Source organism: Notolabrus celidotus, chromosome 1, assembly GCF_009762535.1.
Source record: "Notolabrus celidotus isolate fNotCel1 chromosome 1, fNotCel1.pri, whole genome shotgun sequence".
Lineage (NCBI taxonomy): Eukaryota > Metazoa > Chordata > Actinopteri > Labriformes > Labridae > Notolabrus > Notolabrus celidotus.
In genome coordinates, this window is record NC_048272.1 from 36,991,624 (window position 1) to 37,016,842 (window position 25,219).

The window sequence follows — 25,219 nt, forward strand, 5'->3', positions numbered from 1 at the left end:
ATAGTTTCAATATGATTATATTCTACCCAATAATGCCTTCATGGTTAGTATGAGAACAGATTAAAGGTAAGCTTTGGCTTCTTCTGACATTCAGAGCGTGATGAATGATATTACATTCAAGTCTAAATACTAAATCAACAAATCAACGCCAGAAAATCCAGCAATGCAAAAAAAAGAAAGAAAGGTTTGTGATTTGTGTTGTGTGCTTCATAACAAAAAACATCCTCCTCAGCACTTGCTGCAGAGCTACAACGGCTCTGAGGAAGAGGAGTTAGGGTCTGATTATGCTTCTTTTTTTTGTTTGTTTGTTTGTTTGTTGGTGTCAGTTGATGTCTTCATGTTTGGGCTCCGTTTTGGGACCATCCTCTGAGTTAGGACGGGACTTGTTAGACTGCTTGATCTTGGCCAGCTGTGATTTATAGTCTTTGACCTGGATCCTCACCAGACGCAGCTCCTTCCGCAGTTCATTGATTTCAGTTATAAGAGTCACATTTTCCTGCAGAGCAGAACACAGTCACTGTTAGAACATCCTGTCATCACTAACACTGCTTAGACTTAAAGGCCCTGGGAACCCTAATCAACAAAAATGTTCTACCTATGATGTCAGACCATATGTAAATAATAAAAACTATGTAAAAATATTGGAACTCAACTTCGATCCATTTTCAAATATGTTCAATTACGTTTTTTAACACGTTTCCACACTGGGTTCTAAGGGGGCTGGTTTAACCTGATGTTTATTACGTAATAAATATCCAACCAATCAAAAATGAAACACTGAGTCACGTGCACACATGTTCAACAGAACTTCTCCGCTCCTGCTCAGACCGTCTCCTGACGTCTCAGCCAGCTCCCCTCAGTGCTGTCTTAGCTGTTTGCTTGTTTGCTAATCACGTACTGCCTGTAATCTGTCTGTATAGCTGTCTCTCTGCTCTTTGCACCGCTGTGCTTGTCTGTCCCTGTCTGCACATCCACTGCTGAAGATGACAGCTTGATGTCATTCTTCTATTTCCTTAATTGTGGTGGATTTGGGGACATTTCGGGAAGCGGTTGAGTTGAGCCGCGGCCGAGTGGCCAAAGCAGTCCCACATATGCTTGGCTCATTTCCCCAGGACCGGTTAACTAACTTTCCCTAGGACCGCTTCACAAATTTTCCCGGTTCACTAACTTTTCCCAAACAGCACACAGTTTAGACAAACAGCTCCGTCTGACACCCGGAGCCGAACTCCTCTGCGTGCTCATACGACGCTTCAGCCTTCGCTGCTCCTGGCGTCCCATGGTCCTGATGTCCTGGAGACTACGGAGTGATAAAACTAATAAATGATATAAGTCCTGATTCGGAAGTATTTTGTGACTCAGCACTCAGAGAACATTTGAAATGAATAATTTTCTGATTCTGGAGTTTTTTATGTCTTTAGACAGAGTCAGACGGCTCAAACATGCAGGATGTTAACTCTCTCTTGACCTGTCAATCAAAGAGTTAGGCAACGCCCACAGTCCTGAAAAATGCTCTGACCTGTAAAATAAGCTTTAATTGATTTAATTGATTTAATTTAGATATTCTTTGTGAATTTTAAATATTCCATTTACGTTTACAGAGACTTTAAACACTGAAACCATTAGTGTTGGATTATTTCTGATTTTTAAGAAACAGAAGTCATGAACACTCAGACATTTTATGGAGGATTGTCTGTGCGGTGTTTTATGATTTACCTTCATTATCTTGACATAGACTCTCTCATGATCTTCAGCTGATTTGACCAGCCTTGTCTTGAGATCACTAACAGTCTTCTCCAGGTGATCACGCTGCTGAACAATGGCCTGAACCACGTCTTCATTTACAGTCTTTGTCTCGGCCTGAGAGAGGAGCAGCACACACACATGGTTTCTCATAAGTATGTAGCATGTCTCTCAACAAAGCTGAGGTGGAAATAAACACCACCCCATCAGTGTGTACTTATGGTGCCATACACTCTGAGCTTCTGCTACACTCAGTGAATCACTCACTTCACCGGGCTGTGGTACGTAGCGAGCATAGATGGTCCGCACACTGTCCTTCAGTTTCTTGGGCTCTTGGATGAAGCCAACACACTTATGGAGGTCTGACTTGAGCCGCTGGAGGTGTGTCTCCAAATCTTTTACCTGGTCACAGAAAACATACATATTTATAGATTTTATTAAAGTGTTGCAGAACAACACAAGACGGGTGAGAGACATGACAATACAATATATAAAATACTAAACAGTGTGAAAGACATTACAACAAGTGAACACTTTAGGAGACAAAACTGTGACTAACAGGAATTAACAATTTGTATGTGTGTGTGTGTGTTTGTTGGCATGTGTGTCTTTGGGGGGGGGGGGGGGGGGGGTGCAGCTAGATGAATAATTAACCGTAGGACCAAACATTATATAAGAATAACTACTAATAAAGTGGAGTTAAAACACAAAATAGTCGTAATATTAATAATAATAATAACAATGATAATGATAATAATTAAATAAATACATAGAAGACGATAAAACATCAGAATGATACTACTACTACTACTACTACTACTACTACTACTACTACTAATAATAATAATAATAATAAATTGTACTAAAAAAAGGGAAATAGTTCAGCGGGTAAGTAACAAATTTTGTAAGTATGAATAGATGCAATGATAGTAATAATAATACTAATACTAATAAATAAATTCAAAATAGATAAATAATAATCGGAAAAGTAATCTTAATAAATAAAATCATTAATTAATTTAAAAAATGAAAAAAATCTAATAAAAAAGGTTTTAATGATAGCATTTATACTAATGGAAATATCAACAAGTATAATAATGCTAAGAATAACTGTTTAATAACAAAAGCTTCTTCTTATCACCCCAAAACCCTCCTCTACCTTAAAGTTCAGTGTTTTGTTGTTTTTTTCCTCGGATTCATTCAGTTCCTGAATTTCTTATTATAATAAGGAAAGATGTTTAAAGGGAGTCGAGGTATCCCATTTTTTAAAAGCTATTTTATAATCTAAAGGACGAGTGTTAAAAACATGTTTCACATGGCCTCAGAATTTTCACTAGTATCTAAAGCAGTGGTTCCCAAACTTCTCAGCCCGCGACCCCCAAAATATAGGTGCCAAGGACTCACGACCCCCACTGTCCCTCAAAGTGATTTAATGTGGCTTCATTTAGCTGGTCTGCAGAAAACTAGCCTACCTATAGGAGTGTGTGTCTGTGTTCCTTTGCTGTTATGAATGAACCTACTGCTACTGATGCTTTTGATAATTAACTGTTCACTAACCCTAAACTTAGAAGTAATCTGGCAACAAAGAAAGGCAGAAAATTCATTACATTTTCTAATTTCAAGGTTTTATTTCAAGTTTAGCTACTATTTTTGTCTATTTTTACTATAAATGGGTAAAATGTACAAATTTTAGATAACTTAAAAAAAAAAAACATTCTTGAGGTCATCTCACGACCCCCCATTTGTGTCTTGTGACCCCCAGGGGGTCCCGACCCACACTTTGGGAACCCCTGATGTAAAGCACAGGTTGAAATGGATCTAATGTAGTCCTGCAAGGTTGATTCCATTAGGTCCTCTATGAGAGCTTGTTTTTCTATATGGACATATAGACAGACAGACCCTTTATTTTGATCTAAAAACATCTGCTGCCTCTTTTCAAAGCCACCAAACACACAACATTTAACCCTCTCTGATCATCACCACTGTATCTCGTCACCTTCTGCACCTCCTTCTGCATCTCCTTGTCTCTGGTCTTCAGTTTGAGCCTCAGATCAGAGACAGTGACCTTCAGCTGAGTGTTGCTGTTGTCGATTTGCACCAGATCCTCCTCCAGCTGCCAAACAGAAAGTCCCTGTCAATAATCCACAGACTATTTCAGCGCACAGTGGTTATATCTGCTAATAAAGGGGTGGCAGTTGTGTCCTGTGGAGGTTTAACTCGTAGATGCCACTGAAAATACAACCTTTTTCAAAATGTTCCATTATGTTTCAGTAAAAGATCAGAACAAAAACTTGTTTCTTCAATGTTTTCTGTGTCAAGCGTAACCAGACAACAAGGGGAATGCTGAGTTTGAAGAATGTTTCCTTCACACACAGACCTGATGGATCTGCTCTGTTTTTTCATTGATGTCGTCTAGTTGAGGCTCCGTCTGCTTCTTCAACTCATTCAACTGGAAATCAAGAACAAACTTCAGTTTCTCCAGCTCCTGGTTCTTCTTCTTCAGGTTGGAGATGGTCTTATCCTGTAAGAGGGAGAGGAGATTTAGTGGAAGACCTGAGGTTGTCTCTGTTGACCTCAAAACGATATTTTGGAGCAAACTTGTCCATGTTTTTTAAGGCAGAAATAGTGCTTGGTAAAAAGAATAACAAATCTATAATCTGCTGGATTAATTCTTATCCTTTTTTATCTGGAATACTGAAACCCTGATCCCAGCCACCTTGTCTTGGTTGGTCTTTTCGTGTCCAGCGATCTGCCGCTTCAGCTCCTCGATGTCACTCTCCAGTGAGCGGATCAATCCCACCAGCCTCTGCTGCTCCTTCTTCATCTTATTTATGTCTGAGCACTTGTCATCGATCTGTCTCTGCAGAGTGTAGACCTTCACGCAAAAATAAAAGATGTAAAAGGAGAGGCAAACATTAACCAGGTTATAAGAGACACAGTCAGAGGCAGCCACAGATTCCAGTGAAATACAGGAGCTTTCTCACCTTTTGTGTGATGTGAACAGTTTCTCCTTTCAGCTTTGTGTTGGTGTCCTGCTCAGTGTGCACTTTCCTCTCATATTTGATTTGGATGTCATTGATCATCCTCTCCTGATCCTCCTCTGTTTGTCTTATCATCTCTTTAAGCTCTCGGTCCCGCTGCTGTGACTCCTCCTGACACTGCATCAAAATAAAATAAGTCATTCTTAATCTGTGTTGTCACCCAAGCTCTGCCACTTTTATATAAAAAAAAATTACCTTTCATTTTATCAGGTAAAAAATGTTTGAAAACTAGTCCTCATTTACAAACATGACCTGGCCAAGAGGCGCCAACAGGAACACATACACATGTAAACTGAGTGGAGTGAAGGGCCAGCTGAGTATAAGATGGTATCATCTGCATATAAATGGATCTGAGAACTGCCTGCAGCTTTAGCAACATCATTAATGTAGATGGAAAATAAGGTTGGGCCCAAGATGGAGCCCTGAGTTACACCTTTGGAGACGGTAAGTACTTCCTCCTGCTGCTGCTACTGACAAACCTGAGCCAGGTGCCGAGTCTTCTCCTGCAGCCTGGCCTCGTAGAGCTGCGTCACCTCCTCCAGGGCCTGGACTCTGCTGTCCTCTGCAGCCTTCAGTTGCGTCTGATAATCTTCCTGCATTCTGTCATATTTCTGCTGAAGATCCTGGAACCTCTCATGCTCCACAATCAGTTTCTGACTACAGGATAGCTCTTTGTAAGATTGATTGAAAGACAGGCAGAGAGATGGACAGACAGATTTATCTTTGTGAAACAAACTTACACTGTCCCTGAATTGTTCTGACAATAACCTCTTCTTCTCTTACCCAGATCTGTCAGCTCCTTTGAGTGAGTCAAAGAGACCCCTCTAGAACTCTCCTGGTGCTTGTGTTCCCGTTTGTCCATCTCCATCCTCATGCCCTGCAGGTACAGCACATGTCAGAGTAGAGACCTTAACTAACACAGCAGTCTGGTAGGTGATGGGCAGACCTGTTGCATTGTCTTCAGAGATTCTATCTGCAGGGTGAACTTGTCAGAAAGCTCTTTTATCTTCTCATTGTAGTTTATGTCTTTCAGGCGGAGCTGGTACTCGTTCTCCATCTGCAGCTCTTCCAGACGCATCCTCAGCTCCAGCATGTTCTGGTTCTGCAACACAGAAATACAAATACTAGCTTTATGTATTTATGTATTTATGTATATATATATATATATATATACAGTGGGGTGCAAAAGTTTGGGCACCCTAAACAAAAATTGTTGTTTTCATCTGTATTTTCTATTTTCTTCAGTGTAGCAGCTTGCTTCTTTCATATCTTATAACTGACAGAAATGCAGACATTTTCAGCATGAAAACTTATTTATTGAGTTAAATCAAAATGTACAATAAACTCTGAAACAAAATCAGACCGGTGCAAAAGTTTGGGTACCCTTAAACTTTCTTATGTTTGAGCGTTGCTAGACGCCCTAAAAAGACTTATTTCCACCATGAATCTTCCACAACAAATTCACATGCAACAACAGATTTAAAGGTTAAATTGGAGCAACTGTTTCTTATCCCTCAGTCTCTAATGTGACTTGGCAACATGGGAACATCAAAACAGCTCTCAGATGACCTAAAACTGGAAGCATAACTCTGGAGAAGGCTATAATAAACTATCCCAAAGGTTTCAGTTGTCTGTGTCAACTGTGAGGAACATCATAAGGAAATGGAAGGCTACTGACACTATGGATGTGAAGAAAAGATGTGGCAGACCAAGGAAAATAACAGCAAGGCAAGAGCGAAAAATGGTCAGAAAACTTTGCAAGGACCCACAAACCACCACCAAAGAACTCCAGGAAGATCTTGCTGCTGATGGTGTCATGGTGCATCGCTCCACAATCAGGCGAAGATTGCATGAGAAGGAGCTTTATGGAAGGGTGATGCGTAAGAAGCCCTTTCTTCGTCCCCATCACAAACACGCTCGTCTGACATATGCCAAAACACATATGGATAAACCAGAGTCATTCTGGAATAAAGTGCTCTGGACAGATGAAACAAAGATTGAGTTGTATGGGCACAACCACAGGCGCTACACATGGCGCAAGAAGATACACAGCATACCTGGAGAAGAACATGCTCCCTACTGTAAAGTTTGGAGGAGGGTCTGTTATGCTTTGGGGTTGTATTGCCAGTACAGGCACTGGAAACCTTGTTAAGGTGGAAGGTTGCATGGATTCAGCCCAATATCAACAGATTCTGGAGGCAAATGTCCAAGACTCTGTCAAGAAGCTGAGGCTAAGGCGGGGTTGGGTATTCCAACACGACAATGATCCTAAACATTCTTCCAAATCGACAAAGGATTACTTAAAGAAAGAAAATACAACATTCTGCAATGGCCATCACAATCCCCAGATTTGAACATAATAGAGAATTTGTGGTATGACCTGAAGCGTGCTGTCCATGCCAGGAGGCCCTCCAATCTCACAGAGTTGGAGGCCTTTTGTAAGGAGGAGTGGTCAAAAATCCCCCCAGCCAGGATCCAGGGAATTATCCAGAGTTTACAGGCAGTTATATCAGATAAAGGGGGTGCTACTAAGTATTGAAGTCACTGAAGGGATCGGGTGCCCAAACTTTTGCACCGGTCTGATTTTGTTTCAGAGTTTATTGTACATCCTGATTTAATGTGTTAAATCCTCAGCACCGTGTATTCACGTCCTAGCGTCAAGCTACATACATGTACACAACACTTCCGGTTTCCATTGCAATGCATTTCAAAATAAAGGTTGTATGTTTCACCAAACATTACACTAAGTGGTCGATATAAAACAAAGCAAATGTCACGTTTTGTAATTTGAGTTACCATAAACTCTGAAAAAAATCGCACCTGTGTAAAGACACACTCTGTATTTGAAGATCTCTCAGAGATTTAAAAAAATGTAAACTGTCTTCCTGCATGGCGATGTCTATTAGGATCAATGATGTCTACAACGTGGAGTTTCTGTGCAGCTGTGTCGCTCTTTTTGTTCCGTTTGTTTTCACTATCGGGAGTTTGCACTCCTACTAGCTAGAGCAGAGGTTCTCAAACTTTTGGAGCCAGGGACCCCTTACAGGTGAAAATATTGTCCAAGGCCCCCTCATAATTGTAACACAGATTAAGCACATTAGTGATGTGTCATGATCAAAAGCTGCGGCTCTGAGAGCCGATGCTTTATAGTGAATCAGAAGAGCCGGCTCGCATCGAGAGAGAGCCGGCTCCCAGGTTTTTCCTTTCGCTGCTTAGCTCTCACAGTGCTCAGCCCCAGCTCTGCTCACAGCAGAACTTTGTTTTGATTGGTCAGCATGGCGGCCATGCGGCCAATCACGTGAGGATATAGGATACAGGTGATGGGAGGGGAGGCTGTGAATCCTGGCTACATCTGTTCCTTCTGAGAGAGTCTTCTTGAAGACCGGGCAAATACTCACTGAGAGGAGAAACCGGACCAGCCCATCCATCTGATTTTTCTCAATGCCAACCTGAGGACATTAATAATGTTTGCTCCAGTTTGGTTCTGGTTCTGTTTGCTTAAGTTTGATTTGGTTCTGTTCTGGTTCGGTACTGGTTCTGTTCTGGTTCTGTTCTGTTCTGGTTCTGGTTCTGGTTCTGTTCTGTTCTGGTTCTGTTCTGGTGCTGTTCTGGCTCGGTTCTGGTACGGTTCGGTTCTGGCTCGGTTCTGGCTCGGTTCTTGTTTGTTTCTGGTTCAGTTCTGGACGGTTCTGGTTCGGGTCTGGTTCGGTTCTGGCTTGTTTTGCTTGAGTTTGGTTCTGGTTCTCTTTGCTTGAGTTCGGTTCCGGTTCGGTTCTGGTACGGTTCTGTTCTGGTTCTTGTTCGGTTCGGTTCTGGTTCGGTTCTGGTTCGGTTCTGGTTCGGGTTCTGGTTCGGTTCTGGTTCGGTTCTGGTTCGGTTCGGTTCTGGTTCTGGTAAGGTTCGGTTCTGGTTTGGTTCTGGTTCTGTTCTGGTTCAATTCTGGTTCGGGTTCTGGTTCGGGTTCTGGTTCGGGTTCTGGTTCGGTCCTCGTTGGGTTTGCTTGAGTTTGGATCTGGTTCTGTTTGCTTAAGTTAAGTTCTGGTTCAAAGCCTAACCGCAATCATAACCCTAACCCTAACCCTAATCCTAATCATAACCCTAACCCTAACCCTAACCCCATCCCTAATCCTAACCCTAACCCTAATCCTAACCCTAACCCTAACCAAAACCCTAACCCTAATCCTAACCCTAACCCTAACCCTAATCCTAACCCTAATCATAACCCTAATCTTAATTCTAACCCTAACCCTAATCACAAACCTAACCCTAATCTTAACCCTAATTCTAACCCTAACCCTAATCACAACCCTAACCCTTATCTTAACCCTAATCCTAACCCTAATCCCCTAACCCTAATCACACCCCTAAACCCTAATCACAACCCTAACACTAACCCTAATCACAACCCTTACCCTAACCCTAATCCTAACCCTAATCACAACCCTAACCCTAACCCAAATCTAATTCTAACCCTAACCCTAATGTTAAACATAACCCTAACGCTAATCTCAACCCTAACCCTAACTCTTATCCCAACCCCAACCCTAACCTTAACCCTAACTCTAATCCCAACCCTAACCCTAACCCTAATCCTAACCCTAACCCTAATCACAACCCTAACCCTAATCCTAACCCTAATCACAACCCTAACCCTAATCCTAACCCTAATCACAACCCTAACCCTAATCCTAACCCTAATCAGAACCCTAACCCTAATCCTAACCCTAATCACAACCCTAACCCTAAGCCTAATCCTAGCCCTAACCCTAACCCTAATCCTAACCCTAAACACAACCCTAACCCTAATCCTAGCCCTAAACACAATCCTAATCACAACCCTAACCCTAATCCTAACCCTAACCCTAACCTTAATCCTAACCCTAATCCAGCCCTTACCCAAACCCTAACCAAAATCAAATTCTAACCTTAACCCTAACCCTAACCCTAATCCTAACCCTAACCTTAACCCTAACTCTAATCCCAACCCTAACCCTAACCCTAATCCTAACCCTAACCCTAATCACAACCCTAACCCTAATCCTAACCCTAATCACAACCCTAACCCTAATCCTAACCCTAATCACAACCCTAACCCTAATCCTAACCCTAATCAGAACCCTAACCCTAATCCTAACCCTAATCACAACCCTAACCCTAAGCCTAATCCTAGCCCTAACCCTAACCCTAATCCTAACCCTAAACACAACCCTAACCCTAATCCTAGCCCTAAACACAATCCTAATCACAACCCTAACCCTAATCCTAACCCTAACCCTAACCTTAATCCTAACCCTAATCCAGCCCTTACCCAAACCCTAACCAAAATCAAATTCTAACCTTAACCCTAACCCTAACCCTAATCCTAACCCTAAACACAACCCTAATCACAACCCTAACCCTAATCCTAACCCTAATCACAACCCTAGGATCAGGATAAGAATGGTTTTGTAACAGAATAAATGCACAAAATTGTCTAATTATAAGTCTTCTCATAAAAACACTGTTAAAGGGTTTTCAACACAAATCATTAGTTTTTCAAAGTTAAGGTAAAATATACGGCTACAAAAGATCCTAAATTCGGAGCCGTTCGGGAGTCGAAAGAGCCGGCTCTTCTTTGGGAGCCGAGTCAAAAGAGCTGGCTCTCTGAACAGAGCCGAACTTCCCATCACTAAAGAACATGCTTACTACCATTTGCACTCTGAGTTTTCCTTGGAACTATTTGTATTGTAAAACGTATCGATGTAAATACTTCAGACCTGTACCATAGTGATAAACAGATAACACTTCAATTTGAATCAAGTAAATACCACTTGTATACTTTAAAACAGAGGGTCATTTCATTCCTTGTGGACTCAACATGACAACATTTATACTTTTCAAGTAATTGATCTTAAACACTTTCAGAAAATGAACAGTAGCAAGACTCACATATCCCTTCAAGCCACCAAATGGTATAATAACAATGGTGTATATGCTGTTTTGTAATGACACAGCACAATTTTATAATTTATTAGAAATGTATTCAAATTATTTCACGGACCCCATGCTATGGTTCGCAGACCCCCAGGGGTCCCAGGACCCCACTTTGAGAACAACTGAGCTAGAGTATGGTAATTGAGCTCTCAGCCTGAAGAGAAAGTTGTGAGGCACAGACCCCCAAGCTCTCTGCCTGACTCCACTGGTCACACTATAACTTAAATAAGACTCTTTAAATCAAAAGAGCACTCTACAAAGTTAATGTACCATAAAACATAAACAATATACCCCTGTTTTCTGTAAATGCATGATTATGATGTGAAGGAGAAAAGATGTGAAAAAAGTTGCGAAGTGTCATTGTCTTTTCCAGCACAGCGTGCACTCAACTTTCAATGAACGCAGCCATGTTGGAATAATTTTCCAGGACTATATGTGATTTTCCAGGACATTTGACTTTTTCTCCCATTTTCCAGGTGTTTTTAACCAGTACTGGAAAACACCTGGAAAACTGGTCAACTGTTTTCCAGGTTTTCCAGGTTTTCCAGGACACGTGGGAACCCTGCATATATATACATATATATATATATATATATATATATATATATATATATATACACACAGTGGGGCAAAAAAGTATTTAGTCAGCCACTGATTTTGCAAGTTCTCCCACTTATTTTCCACCATAATTTACAAATAAATTCTTTAAAAATCCTACAATGTGATTTCCTGGATTTTTTTTCTCATTTTGTCTCTCATTGTTGAAGTGTACCTCTGATGAAAATTACAGACCTCTCTCAACTTCAAAATCAGTGGCTGACTAAATACTTTTTTGCCCCACTGTATATATACACTGAACAAAAATAAAAACTAGAAACTAGTTGTGTTTGAACAAAGCTGTTACAATTGGCTGCCGTGGTGTCACACACACAGACCTTCTCCTCCAAGTCTGATCTGGTGACCAGGATCTCTTCAGTGTGGATGATCTGCCTGTTGCTCCTCAGCGCACGGCCCTCCTTATCAATAATCTTCCACATCAGCAGGCAGCTGTCCTCAGACACTGTGAGCAGGAATTGTTCGTCAAACGTGATCACCATCTGAGGACACAAAGTTAGTCTGTGGGCTGTTTTTCTTGGTGATAAAACAGCAGACATGACAGTTTTTGAGTTTCCTATCCACTCTGAAAGGAGATAGTTTAGTGTTGGACCCACCTTAGTGACAGGGCCACAGTGAGCCTGGTACATGATCCATTCCTTCTGGATGGGTAACGGGTATTTAATGGCTCTGATGGTTCCACTGGAGGTCCCAGTGAAGACAGCCCTGCCAGAGTGAGACACTGCCACAGCTGTGTGAGCGACCTCATCACCAGGAACCTCTCTGAGAACCTGAGGAACCAAAGACCGACAGATACAACAGAGAACAAAAGAGTTGTCATTTGGTTTACAAATGTTACAGATGTTTTTTAATTAGCTGTGAGGGCACTTAATGTAAACCATGTAATCCATCTCTTTCTGTCTCTCTCTCTCTCTCTCTATCACATAAAGGAACATTACAAATGGTCGACCCTGCTTTATATACAAAAAATTAAAATGTTCAGAAAATGTTTGTCAAAAAGTCTGATTTCTCACATTATATCACAACACATTCAGATCTTTGTAATCTTTGGGAGCTCAGAGGAAGACAATGTAGTTTATGGATGTTTCTCACCTGACAATCCTGGATCTCCTTCAGAGTGAAGTCTGTTCCCACAGCTAGGATGGTCTTGCAGTCTGAGGAGAAGGCGACACCTGTGTAGCTGCAGGACTTGAGGACACTCTCAGACTCACGCTTGCCAGTTTGGATGTTCCACTCGTACACTGCGCCATCCACCCCACATGACACAAGCCGGCTGTCGTCCCGACTCCATTCAATACCGTGCACCTGCATAAAAAGTTTGTGCATTGCTAGACTTTCTTGGAGAGGTACACTACCAGTCATAAGTTTGGACACACCTTCTCATTCAATGGTTTTTATTTATTTTAATTATTTTCAACATTGTAGATTAATACTGAAGACATCAAAACTATGAAATAATCTGGTTTTGCCATAATCTGGATTACAACAGTAGTCAAATAGGGCTATCCATTGTGTACTAAACTACCTCTGAACAACACAAGTGATGGTCTCAAACACATTAAGAAGGCAAGTCATTCTACAAATGAACTCTTGACAAGGCTCATGTTAATTAGAAACCATTCCAGGAGACCACTTCATGAAGCAGACTGAGAGAATACCAAGAGTGCACTGTAAAAAAATCAACCCAAAATTTTACAGTAGTTTTTCTGTTGTTAGAATATAGTATACAAAACTATAAAATTATAGACATTATCTGCAAATTAACAACCTTTTTTTTAAAGTATTATGCCAATAATGCAAACTATGTTTATTTCTCATTTTTTTTATGGAAAAATTACTGTTTTTATACATGATCCTTTCTGCTCTCTTAAATTACAGTCAAATTTATGTAAAAAGACAATAATTATCTGTAATTAAATATGTAGCTCATATAAAGGTTTATGTCCATACTAACACTCTAACATTTTTCTCTGTAATTTTAAGGTTAATCTCATTAGTTTTATATTTATGTGTGCTTTTACATTCAAACTAATTCTTTAAACAAATTAAGTAAACTTTTTTCATTACATCAAACATGACTCAATTTAAAAATAAAAATAAAGAGTGTATACCCAAATCTGCTATGCTCTTGAGGTTGAAACTTTCAGACATTTCACCACTGGCCAGCCAATCAGTGATGTCACAGTGAGTAGAACATACATGCTAAAGAATCTGATAAAAGTAAAATTAGAAAAGTCAGAAAACCATGCATTGCGCTATTTGCACGAATAGAGCGAGTAAACACTAAACATTCTCACGTCCACATTATATATTATACACGCAAATAGCCCGATCGTTCGCGTTTGGTGTGAACGCACCATAACAGACAAGATTGACATCTGGGACCCCTGAATACAATAAACAAGAATTTTAGAATTAATAGTGGTGTGCACTTTATTTTTAATTAAGTTTCCCACCCCAGTTTAATTGACACAGTGAAAATATTTAGGTGTATCTATTCTGAATTTCTTTTGTATGTTTTCAGTTTAATTTATTTAGGATATTTTACTTTAATATTACAGTTTTTGTTTGGCAGCCGTTGCTGCCAGTCATTTGACTGTTTTTTTAAAGGTGGTTGTTACAGAAGGAGGTAGTCTGTGACCTTCAGGGCTCCTAACGAGCCGATCATTTAGAGCACCTGCCCTCATTGCACCCAGCTTGAGCTCATCAGCCTGGCTGCTCAATAAAAGGAGCTCCTTTCCCTCAGTTAGGTGTGTGCAACAGAGAGGACAACACCTTCAGTTGGTTTCTCTGGGTTTTGTTTGAAGAGTGTGTTGTGAGAGAGTGTGTATGTTTGTTGATGTATTGTGGGGGGAAGGAGGGTGGAAAAAGGATAATTAAAAAGAGGATTGATCTCTCGGGAGAGTTTTTTTCAGATAACAGTCGGTTTAGGCCTGTTCCTTAGTTTGTCTACTCTTTGTAGTAGAATTAGTGGGTGGCTATGGAGCTTTACACCTCCACTCCACCTTTTAGACCCCAAAGGCCTTACATTTGTTTGTATTTGAGGGTTTTAAGTTTATTTTTGTTAGTGTCCCTGTCCATGACCTCTGACCTTCATGTCATGCGGCTTGCAGACAATAATTCAGTTAATATATCTGTAATATAATATTTTTCTGCAAAACTATTAGCATTGTCAGTTTATTGAAGGTTTTTGATTGTAACAATTTGGGAAAAATGAGCAAAATAGATATTTTTCTGTAGAACTCTTAATGAAAATTTCTGTAACAATAATGTATTTGCACTTCATTTGAATTAGGATATTTTACTTTAATTTTACGGTTTTTGTTTGGCAGCCATAGCTGCCAGTCATTTACTGTTTTTTTAAGTTTTTTTTTTTTTTTTTACAGTGTGTGCAAAGCTGTCACGAAGGAAAAAGGGGGGTACTTTACAGAATCTAAAATATAAAACATTCCGGTTTAACACTTTTTTTTTTTTTTTTTTGTTCATTAAATCATTCTATATGTTTTCATAAATTTGATGTCTTCAGTGTTAATCTACAGTGTTTCAAATAATTACAATAAATAAAAAATGTTGAATGAGAAGATGTCCAAACTTTTGACTGGTAGTGTATTTTTAAACTCACAACCATTTTATTCATGCTTTATAATGAAAACACAGCTTAACTCACCTTCCCATTGTGGCCCTTCAGATTAATGATATTCTCGAAAGAGAGGACCAAGTAAATGTGGATGACGTTTCCATTTACAGCTGCAAACATGTGTCCACCGTGGCTAAAAGCACACTAAGGTGAGGAGAGAGAAGCTGAATCAAAAGGGCTGAAAGTGAACATAAACTGAGTGACATACAATGAAAAACACGTTCTCCACCTCTCTGCAGCCGCGCACAGTGAACTCCTTGAAGGTGCGGATGTCATCAATGAGCAGGTTCATCAGCCTCAGTTTGTCTGAGAAGCCAACCAGGATGGAGAGGCCAGTGGGGTGCAGAGCCACGCTATACGCCTCCTCCTGGAACTCCTTATAAAGCTCCAACACTCTGGAGACAAGTCACAGTGAGAGGCAATGAAGAGACAGCTGTACTTAGTATGTGACTTACTGCCATTTGATTTATGAGTGTCTGAAAAAACACTGAAAAGAAGACATGCTGTCTTAAATCATGTTTGGATCACAGTGCTGTTTGATTTCTGGGCTTCTACAACAAAACCTCAGTCCTTTCTAAGCCAGGACTTTCTGTAAATGACCTTTTTAAAAGGTAAAAATGTATCAAAACATGTTTTCATATCTTTTCTATCTGTCATGCCTGTGATTAATGGTTTAAGTTTCTATTTTCTTTGTGTTTACTGTTTGAACCGGTTGGGGCTTTTATTTTGAAGTCTGGTTTGCCGCTGACGAGCTGGGTAACAGGTGGTAAGAAGATATAAACAAACGCTGGGATAATGAATGAAGGTGTGGTAGAGTAGGCACTAATCTTAAGGTCAGGTATAGTGTCCTGCAAGAACATGGGAATAAGGGATCGTTTTTACTGTCTTGGTTTGGTGTTTAATGTGCTGATGCTTTGTTCCCCTTGAAAGCTGAGAAGTGTGTAATTGCGGTAGCCGCTCCCAGCTGACTCTCCCAGCCCTTTGTTAGCTGAGTCCGGTAGACCTTTGTTTTGTGTTTATTGCCTTTAAAATGCTTCTGAGGTATCCCTGATTTATTGTATTTTTGGTATTTTATATATAAATATATCAATGGTTTCTGTATTTAAATACTTTTAACTTGTCTTGTGTTTATGTTGTATTGTAATTTCTTTGGTTATGGTAATGTTTCCATTTAGTTTGTTTTCTTGTGCTGTGCAGCTCTTAGTGTGTTTGTTTTATTGACAGCACTGAATTAAAGAAGATACATCTGCTGAGAGTCAAACCACTCATTCTTGCTGGGACTGCTACACTTTCAATTACTCGCTCTTAAACTTTGTGAGAGATAACTGTGCTTCATGAAACTTCAATATGCAGTAAAAACAATGTAGCCCACTTTGTTGTGTGTCGTGTGTGTGTGATGGAGACAATATTGCCAAGGGCTTTGGTGTGATTTTGTGACTCACTTTGTTTCATAGTTCCAGATGCGGACAGAGTGGTCCAGAGAGCTGGTGGCTACAAGGGGCTTTCGAACACAGATGGATAACCCAGTGATGGACTTGGAGTGAAAGGACTGCGACAGGAACTCAAAATGGTCCCCCTGATGGATTCAGAAACAAGCAACACATGTCACAGTCACGATATGGATTTAAAGTGTAAGTCACTGTGATGTGCCACCAGCAGGAGGACGAAGTCATCCAGTCATTTAGTTACCATGTACCAGGGCAGAGATAAATGCTTTCAGTGACAATTCACAAGGTATTTCATATTTCTATTTGGTCGTGTTATTAATTTGTAACATTTATTGTCAAACTGTCCAAAAGTTGTTAGCTAGCTCGATAAATGATTTAAAAACCAGAAGAGAGTAAAGAGGAACTGAAATTAACAAAGAAAATAACTGTCCAAAGACAAAAAGTAAAAAGTAATCTAGAAACTTAACTCCTTATGCTTTTGATTGTAGTCTTACTATTCCAATGTCAGTTTACCAGAGGAAATAACACATCTGCCGTTGTACAGAAATGCTTCTTCAAACAGTAAAAGGCCCTTAAATTTTATGATTTACTGTAACATAAAACTGCACAGGTAATGTAGTAGTTTACTTCTTACTGTATTCAGAGGTTGTTTAAAATCGGAATAAACAGGTATGAATTAAGAGGAACAGGATTTAAAAAAAACCAAAACAAAGACAAGGACGAATATATAAAACAGAAGTGTGTTTCTGTCCAATAACTTTTAGAACAGTTGTGATGAGGAATTCAAAATGTTTAACTCCCTTTGTGTATTTAAAAAATTGCTTAAAAATAAACAGATTGGGGCGCCAGTGGTCTAGGGGTCTATATCCCTTTTACAGAGGCTATAGTCCTCGTCCCAGTGGTCGCAGATTCAAGGTTTATGCAGAGGAGAAAGAAGCCGTGTCTCCCCTCTCTCATCATGGGCAACATGAGATCTCTGGCTTATAATGTGGACGAGCTAACAGGACTAGCCAGGAGTCAGACAGAGTTTCAGGAATGTAGCATGTTGTGCTTTACAGGCTACGGCGTCTACTATGTCAACGCTGCCTTAGGCAGACTCCAGACCGACCACCAGAGTGCCCTCTTATGAATTACTTTCTTCAATTAATATTACTTGATATTCTTACTTATTGTGTATAGAGTAACAGTAATGACTGAATTTCCCTGGGATAAATAAAGTATTTCTGATTCTGATTCTGATTCTCACTCTCTCTACTCCCCCCCCCATTTCCTGTCTCTCTCCAGCTGTCCTTTCCAATAAAGGCAAAGACGCCCAAAAATATAACAAAAAATAAATAAATAAATAAAAATGAAAACATAAATAAACATATGAATTAAACTGTTAATTCAAATTAGATTTCACTCAGATTTATTTGAATTGCTGCTTGTTGAGAATTAAATGTTTTGGGATTTTTTGTTTTGTTTTTTGTTTAATTCTGAATGAAATGTTTAAAGATTGCTTTGTTATAAAAAAACATAATTACTAGCACAATGATGCAGAGACTTTAGAATTTATCTAAAAGGGGAGTCAGGGTAAGCCTTGGCTTCAGCCTACAACTTTTTTAGGTCAGCTTGTGATTGACTAACTAAAATACGTATATGTGGATGTGAATGTATGTTTCTGTATGCATGTATGTACTTGTGTATATATGCATATGTATATGTATCTAAACATGTATGTGTGGATATGCGTGTGTATATTTGACTTTTTGGTTTACTTTTTTTTTTTAGCATCTAAAAAAATAAAAGCATAGAGCACACAACAGAATTTTAAACTTTCAAAAAGCATCATGCCAACCAGATTTTTTCACTCTTATTGGCAATCTCAGGTTAAACGGCATACATTCTCTGTGAGAGAGTCTTCCATGTACGTGTGTTTGTACATCAACAGACCAACACTGTGACTTGTCAGATAAAATCAGGTTGCACTGCGAAAAATCACATTAGAGCTGGCTCAGGCTTTGACCAGCTCTTACTTGTGCAGCTATAGGTTTAGACTGCCGGGGAACTGACACAATGGGATCCTGTCTCCCCCCATCACTTACTTTAACTCTACCTGTCCCATTAAAGTCACTAACCATAGACCTTTCTGGAGTCCCTGAGCTCCCTTGTCTCGTAGGTTCCTCTGGATCTCTGTAGGCGGCCTGCTGCTGTGGACGTGCCAGACTCCAGCTGCTACAACTACTACTATCTGTCTCACCACTATCATGTCTCTCTCCCTTCATCTCCCTCTATCCCTCTCTCCAACACAGTCTCAGCAGATGTGTGTCTAACACGAGTCTGGTCCTGCTGGAGGTTTCTGCCTGTTAAAGGAAGTTTGTCCTTGCCACTGTAACTTGCTAAATGCTGCAAAGTGCTCTGCTCATGGTGGATTAAGATGAGATCAGACTGGGTCCTGTCTGTAAGATGGGACTGGATCTTATCCTGTCTTGATGTTGGGTCTTTGTTAATAATAGAACATAGAGTACGGTCTAGACCTGCTCTGTTTGGAAAGAGTCTGAGAGTAACATTTGTTGTGATTTGGTGCTTTACACAGGAAAGTGTTCTGATTGAAGTGAACGTGGCTAAAACACAGTTGATGTTGATACTCCTGTCAGTACCGACACTGAATGTAAGCGCCGGTCTCACCTTGTTCCCCTCCACAGTGGACAGGCTGAAGCTGTAGAGCTGTCCTCTGTCCGTGCTGATGGCGACAGTCTCCTCTGCTGGACTGATGCACATCGTGTCAATCACCTGGCATCCAGCTGGAGTCAGCTCACTGCAGGAAGGATCTGGAGGGATCTAACAGGAGAGTATACATGTGATTACTTGTGAATATACACACAGCCTGTTGTACTTTTGCTACCTAAAATAATTTACCTGGATCTCCCTGACTCTTTTGTAACCTTCTTCCTCATTCTTTTCAAAGAGGTAGACTGTGCCAGGACCAAAAGAGCAGGCAAAACCCTTTGAGTACGACACGATGGCTGTGATGTGAGGGACATTATGGCCTTGGTCCACATCAGGGTCTTTGATCTTCTTCATCTCTGGTAGTCTGTGCAGTGAATTAATACAATCTACAACTGTGAGATGCTGCAAAAATAGAAATCAATCAAGGATGCACTAGCCCCCTTTGTTTATTGATGTATAAAGCAAAGTTAGCACAACTTAAGCATTCAATATTCTCTAATAATCACAGTTTGACATCATAAAATCTACCAGCTTAGTGATTAATCAAGTTTTGAACATTTTTTAAATCTGTGTTGATGACTTTTGGTTAAAATGTAGTGACATTGATTTTTACCAATCACATTTGAACATCTGCCCTATGCTACAGTTACCATGTGGAACCTCAGTAAACAGGTGTTGATCAATAATATTGATGAAAATGTGATGTGCTCCACCTTCTGACCTGTCAGACTGATCCTGCACCGCCCTCAAAGCCATGTTAATCTCTCTTCTAAGATCTCCAGACTCAAACATCAGCAGCCTGCCCGTGTCTGTCCCTGCCACCACACACTCCGCCGTCATCCAGGCGTGACACAGGAAGTTGATGGACTCAACTTTAGGGAAGCTGCTCTGTTTGAGGGCCCCCTCTGCATACCGGAACAGCTTGAACACACCAGTCCCGCTCACACAGAGCTGCATGTTGTTGTGAGGGTTGAAGCTGACCTAACAAGACATAAAGAGACTGTTATAGCTCAGTCAGGGCATTTTTTTATGTCAAGGGAACAGTTGCTGACTCACCTGGGAAACAGGATTGGCTGAGCTACTGGTCTTTACCGTCGCCAGGACTTTCTGTTTCTCCCAAAGCCAGAAGATCAGCATCCAGTCTGGGCCACCTGTTTGGGCTATCAAGTACTTGGAATCAGGGGAGAAAGCCATGCACACAAACTCCTGAACCTGCATGTCTCCAGCAGTGAGGACTTTTCTTCTTCTGCCTTGTTCGTGCTGCAGGTCGAACACGGTGATGGTGGCCTTCTCACCGCTCTCTGACACGCCCAGGTAACGCCGGTTGGCACTGATGGCCAAAGCATGCATGCCTCGGCTTTTCTCTGAGCCTGTGGACACAATACCAATGGATTATAGTTAAATACAAATGAGCTTGCACACAATGCAAAATATGAATGCATTGAAACCACTGGCAAACTGTGTTCAGTGAACAATTGCTTGTCAGAAATAAAGAGCTGGATGTGTCATAGATAGATTTTTTTGTTAAAAAAATAAATCTATCAGAAATAAATAAGTTCATAGAGGGTAGAACTGTTTTGGGGAACGGGTTGAGGACTCTTGGAAATGTTATGTTGTTCTTTATTGGTGATCTACCTGTTGAGTCTCATAGAGATGATGTTGTGATTGATTGGTCATGCCTGACAAAGCAGGAGGTGAGAGCACTGACAGCGATGTCTCAGTCTTGGTGAAACTGCCAGAGTCAGCATCGTGTCCTGGCTAGCTTTATTTATTTCTACTTCCTTTTTGTCAGGTAAGATAGAAATATTTTATGATCCTTAGCTCTGAGATATGGTTGCTTAGTTGTTTTATTGTCTAGGCCCTCTCACAGCAAATATTCATTCCTCTGTAAAGAGCCTTGGTGTTTATTTCGACAGTGCCTTTAAATTTGAAAAACAAATCTCTTAGTTGTTAAGTCTTGCTTCTTCCAGCTGAGACTTATAGCTAAGGTAAAAGCCTATCTCCCTCCTAAAGACTTAGAGAGAGTGCTACATGCCTTTATTACTTCTAGGCTTGATTATTGTAATTCCTTGTATGTGGGCTTAGACGTGTCGTCTCTTCAGCGCCTGCAGCTTGCTGAAAAAGCTGCTGCTCGCCTCCTGACTGGCAGGAAAAAGAGGGAGCACATCACACCTGTGCTGCGTGCTCTCCACTGGCTCCCAGTCCATCACAGGATTGATTTTAAAATTGCACTTTTAACGTACAAGGCCCTAAATAGATTGGCACCATCCTACTTTATTGAAGCCCATCTCTTCTCTTTAGCCTTCTCCTCGTGAAGAGGACATTAATATCCTGATATGTTGTGTTGTTTATTGTTGTCTTCATGTACTTTTTACTTTTTACCTTGTAAAGCACTTTGGCCAATACTAGTTGTTTTTAAATGTGCGATATAAAGTTGACTTGACTTGACTATTGTGTTTAATGAGAATGCTAAACGTTGTGAAAGTTTTGTTTTACATTGTTTGAGCGTGAAATTAAAATGTTTTAAGCTAGTTTAGCTCTGTGCAGTCTGCTGCGTGACGTGCGTGCATGTAATGTGTTAACCAAACACACACACAGAGAATAGTATTGTTACTTGTGTACTGATGTGTTTGTGTTTAAAACATGAAGCAACGAGTATAAACTGTACAAGAAATACAAAGTGAAGTTTGTTTTGTATTTTTGTTCATTGACTATTCATCTAGTTTTGGTAAATTAACTCTGTTTGTTGAGTTAAAGACTATTATGTAAACTCAAAGACGTGTTGAAATAATAATTCTTAGTAAGGGAATTAAATTCTTGGCTAATCTGCCAGAGAGTCAGCATCGTGTCCTAGCTTTATTTACTTGAATTTCATTTTATCAGGGCACAACAGATGTCAAGAAACTTTTTACAGTTAAACTCAAACTAAACAGAGATCATTTTAATTGGACCACCACACATGACCAAGCAATTACTGCCATCTGCTGATCAAATGGTGAATCACATCAAACCTGCTGTGTCCGGTTTGACAGCAATTTACTTTTGAACATCATACTACAAAACTTGCACAGTCAGGTTTTTATCACCTAAGATTTTTTTCTTAATGCGGTCCATTTTAACTTTTAAAGACACAGAGACGATTTTACATGCTTTTATCTCATCTCGCCTGGACTACTGTAACAGTCTTTTTAGCAGCCTGCAAAAAAAATCCCTTGATGGATGATGGATCTATTCGATTGTTTATAGAGATTTTTGTGCATAGATAATTCTAACTATTCTGAGCTTTTGTATATACTTTAGAATTTCTTCATTTTATTTGATCTTATTAGGGTTGCAAAGTTCTGGGAATTTTCAAAGTTGGAAACTTTCCATAGGAATTAACGTGAATTAAAGGGAATAAGCGGGAATAAACCAGGAATTTACTAAATTGAAGATTGGCTCTTAATAGGGAATTTAAATATAGCTGGGGAAAATATGTTTTAGCATAATCCTGATTAAAACAACCAGATTTCATGCAAGTACAGTTGAATATCTATGCTATTCCTCAATCACATGCACATAACACACTGCTTACTGCAGGGCTATTGAGACCATGCCCCTACATGCACTGTGCATTCCTCCATCACATGCACTGATGATTTCTAGAATCCTGCAGAGGCTTAATAAGCTTGAGGGAAGATGCTTTTTTATTTGCATATTGAATGGGACTTTTTGGAGGGAGAGCAGCTCTTTTCATTTAACATTTTGAATGGGACTTTGTTGGGATTGTATTTTTGTTAATTTTTGAATGGGTTGGATCAGGGGGTGAGTTATATTTAACTCAACATTCAGGATTTTGTTCTTCAATGATAGAATTGATTGTTCAATAAAATATTGAACACTCGATAAAGTTCTACTTACAAATAAATCTGTTTTAATGGTATTATTTTGGATGGATGTCTGCTTATAACAAAACACATTTATGCTTGGATATAATACCTTTCCATTAAATTACCCTCAATTCACAGTTAATTCCTATAAATTCCCATGGAAAGTTTCCAATTTGGAATATTTCCCAAATTCCCCAGCTTAACTTCCTATGGAAATTTACAGGAAATTTTCCACCCCTTTGCAACCCTACATCTTATTTGTATTTACATCTAATTCTATTCCTTCTTCAATTAATATTTTCACTTTTTTTCATACTGTTTATAAGAGCTCTGTAAAGACTGAATTTCCCTCCCTGAGATAAATAAAGTATTTCTTGATCTGATGATGATGACTTTGTAGATATTTAGTTCATTTGTATCATTGTATCATTCATATATGGGTATTTTAATAACCAATTCAACAAAACTGAAACCTCTTTGGACACCACTGTCCATTCAACCCTTTTCACTTTTCCTACACACTTGAACGTACCACAGGAAGCTACAGCAGCATGTTCTTTAATAATGAAACTTAGTGTGACTCAAAGCATCACATCATCACACTGTTATTATTTATCATACCTGGGATGAACCTCTGGCCTCTGTGGACGCTGTTGTAGCACACACAGTTATTCCCACTCGGAAACACGACAGTCTGCTCATCCACGAAGCTGAGGTTGTTCCTCACACCTGTCCTCACACCGAGGATGAAGTGAGGCTGTGTAATGACTGTAGACATGTTCGCTGAGATGTGAACTCTGTAAACAGCAGGATTAACTAAAGTCATAGGACAGCTTCTTCCTCAATAAACATACATTTACTTTATAAAGCCAGAGGAGAGAGACACTGAGGACAAGTTGACTGGTCCGCTGGGAAGTTTGGAGTCCGGTCGCTAAGCAACAGGGAATATCCCGCGAGAACATGAGAAGTCTCGCGGGATCTCAGTAATTGCCCTTGTCTCAAATTTATTCTGCATATCTACTTTTCGGTCTTTCAACTTTGAGATATTCAGGCGTCAATCATACTTCAACTTACAGACTTCATTTTTATTTTAAAGTGTTCACAAATCTTTCAACTTTTTATGCTAGGTTCAAGTATTTTCTGTATCTTTTTATAGTTTTTGAGATTTTACTGCTTGCACATCATACAGTTTTTCACTGTTTTTCTAACTTTAACATTGGTGTGTACATGTGTGTACTCCGTTTTTTATACATCTACTGTATATTTGTGATTCAAATACATGGGCCCCATCAAACAGGCCGGGGGGGGGGGGGGGGGGGGGGGTCTGGCACCGAGTAGTTCCTTGATGTTTTTAGCCTTTATTTTATCTTCACCTCTTATCCTTACCTTTTTTATGTTTTTATTTTAACTATTTATATTCTTGTTAAAATGTTAATTTGATGCTTTAACTTTTTTTCAATTACACATATTTTATTGTTGTGGTGTACATTAGTCTCTATTTTAAAATCAATTTTTGTTTTTAATATGTCATTATTTTACTTCTGCTTCTTCCTTGTTTTCAATCGCTGTAAAGCACTTTGAATTGCATTTGATTTGTCTGAAAGGTGCTACATAAATAAAACTTGATTGATTGATTGATTAGACTCCTTAAAAAGAAATGTAATGTATTTTCTCACATTGTACTTTTAGGTTTTTGTTCACACTAGCTATGTTCAAGGGAAATTTTGCAGCCTTCACTTACAGTTCTTATACACCTTCATGTTTTGTTATTCTCACTCAAAGAAGGCTTAATTTAAAAGTTTAAAAGTTGAGTATAATTAAAACAATATAATCTAAAATTCATAAAAGTACTCTGAGACAGGACTGTACACTTTGATGCTTAATAAACACATCAGGATAATGAGAAATCTGCTGGAGCCTTGTATGTTTTAACCAGGTTTTTATACAGACTCATTGGAATTATCCTGTAGAATAAAGTGGAGCTGTAGGAGTGAGATAAAAGCATAGCTCTGTGCATGTTTTGTATGAAGTCCATGAGAAGTAGTAGGATATCTGTCAGGATGTGGGATGCAAGTGCAGACCACAGGGTTTCTTAAAGTTATTTCATTCCAGAGCAACTGACTGGAAACCAAGGTATGAGGGAGACCCAGGAAAACCCTTTAACAAAACTAAAGGACTGCTAGATAC

At 39.6% G+C, this 25,219-nt stretch overlaps 1 protein-coding gene and 1 long non-coding RNA gene across 3 annotated transcripts; one reads left to right on the forward strand and one right to left on the reverse strand.

The window, feature by feature from the left end:
* cfap57 (cilia and flagella associated protein 57) lies at positions 1-23,970 on the reverse strand. 2 transcript variants are annotated; one of them, XM_034694545.1, is made up of 21 exons: positions 23,654-23,970; positions 20,220-20,533; positions 19,885-20,144; positions 19,353-19,527; positions 19,122-19,274; positions 16,449-16,582; positions 15,236-15,401; positions 15,037-15,150; positions 12,462-12,674; positions 11,966-12,139; positions 11,690-11,851; positions 5,728-5,883; positions 5,565-5,658; positions 5,261-5,451; positions 4,725-4,898; positions 4,457-4,615; positions 4,118-4,189; positions 3,737-3,853; positions 2,008-2,142; positions 1,714-1,857; positions 1-496 (listed from the first exon to the last, which is right to left on the reverse strand). In XM_034694545.1, the coding sequence occupies exons 1-21, from the start codon at positions 23,856-23,858 to the stop codon at positions 323-325; spliced, it is 3,486 nt and encodes a 1,161-aa protein (XP_034550436.1). In that variant the 5' UTR covers positions 23,859-23,970; the 3' UTR covers positions 1-322. The 2 variants fall into 2 exon arrangements, with proteins under 2 accessions (XP_034550436.1, XP_034550426.1); XM_034694535.1 differs by having other exon boundaries at positions 4,118-4,261.
* Positions 14,979-17,767, forward strand: LOC117820677. The gene is made up of 3 exons (XR_004632820.1): positions 14,979-15,155; positions 15,246-16,637; positions 17,739-17,767. It is a non-coding gene; the product is annotated as an uncharacterized LOC117820677 (long non-coding RNA).
* Positions 23,971-25,219: the final 1,249 nt, after the last annotated feature.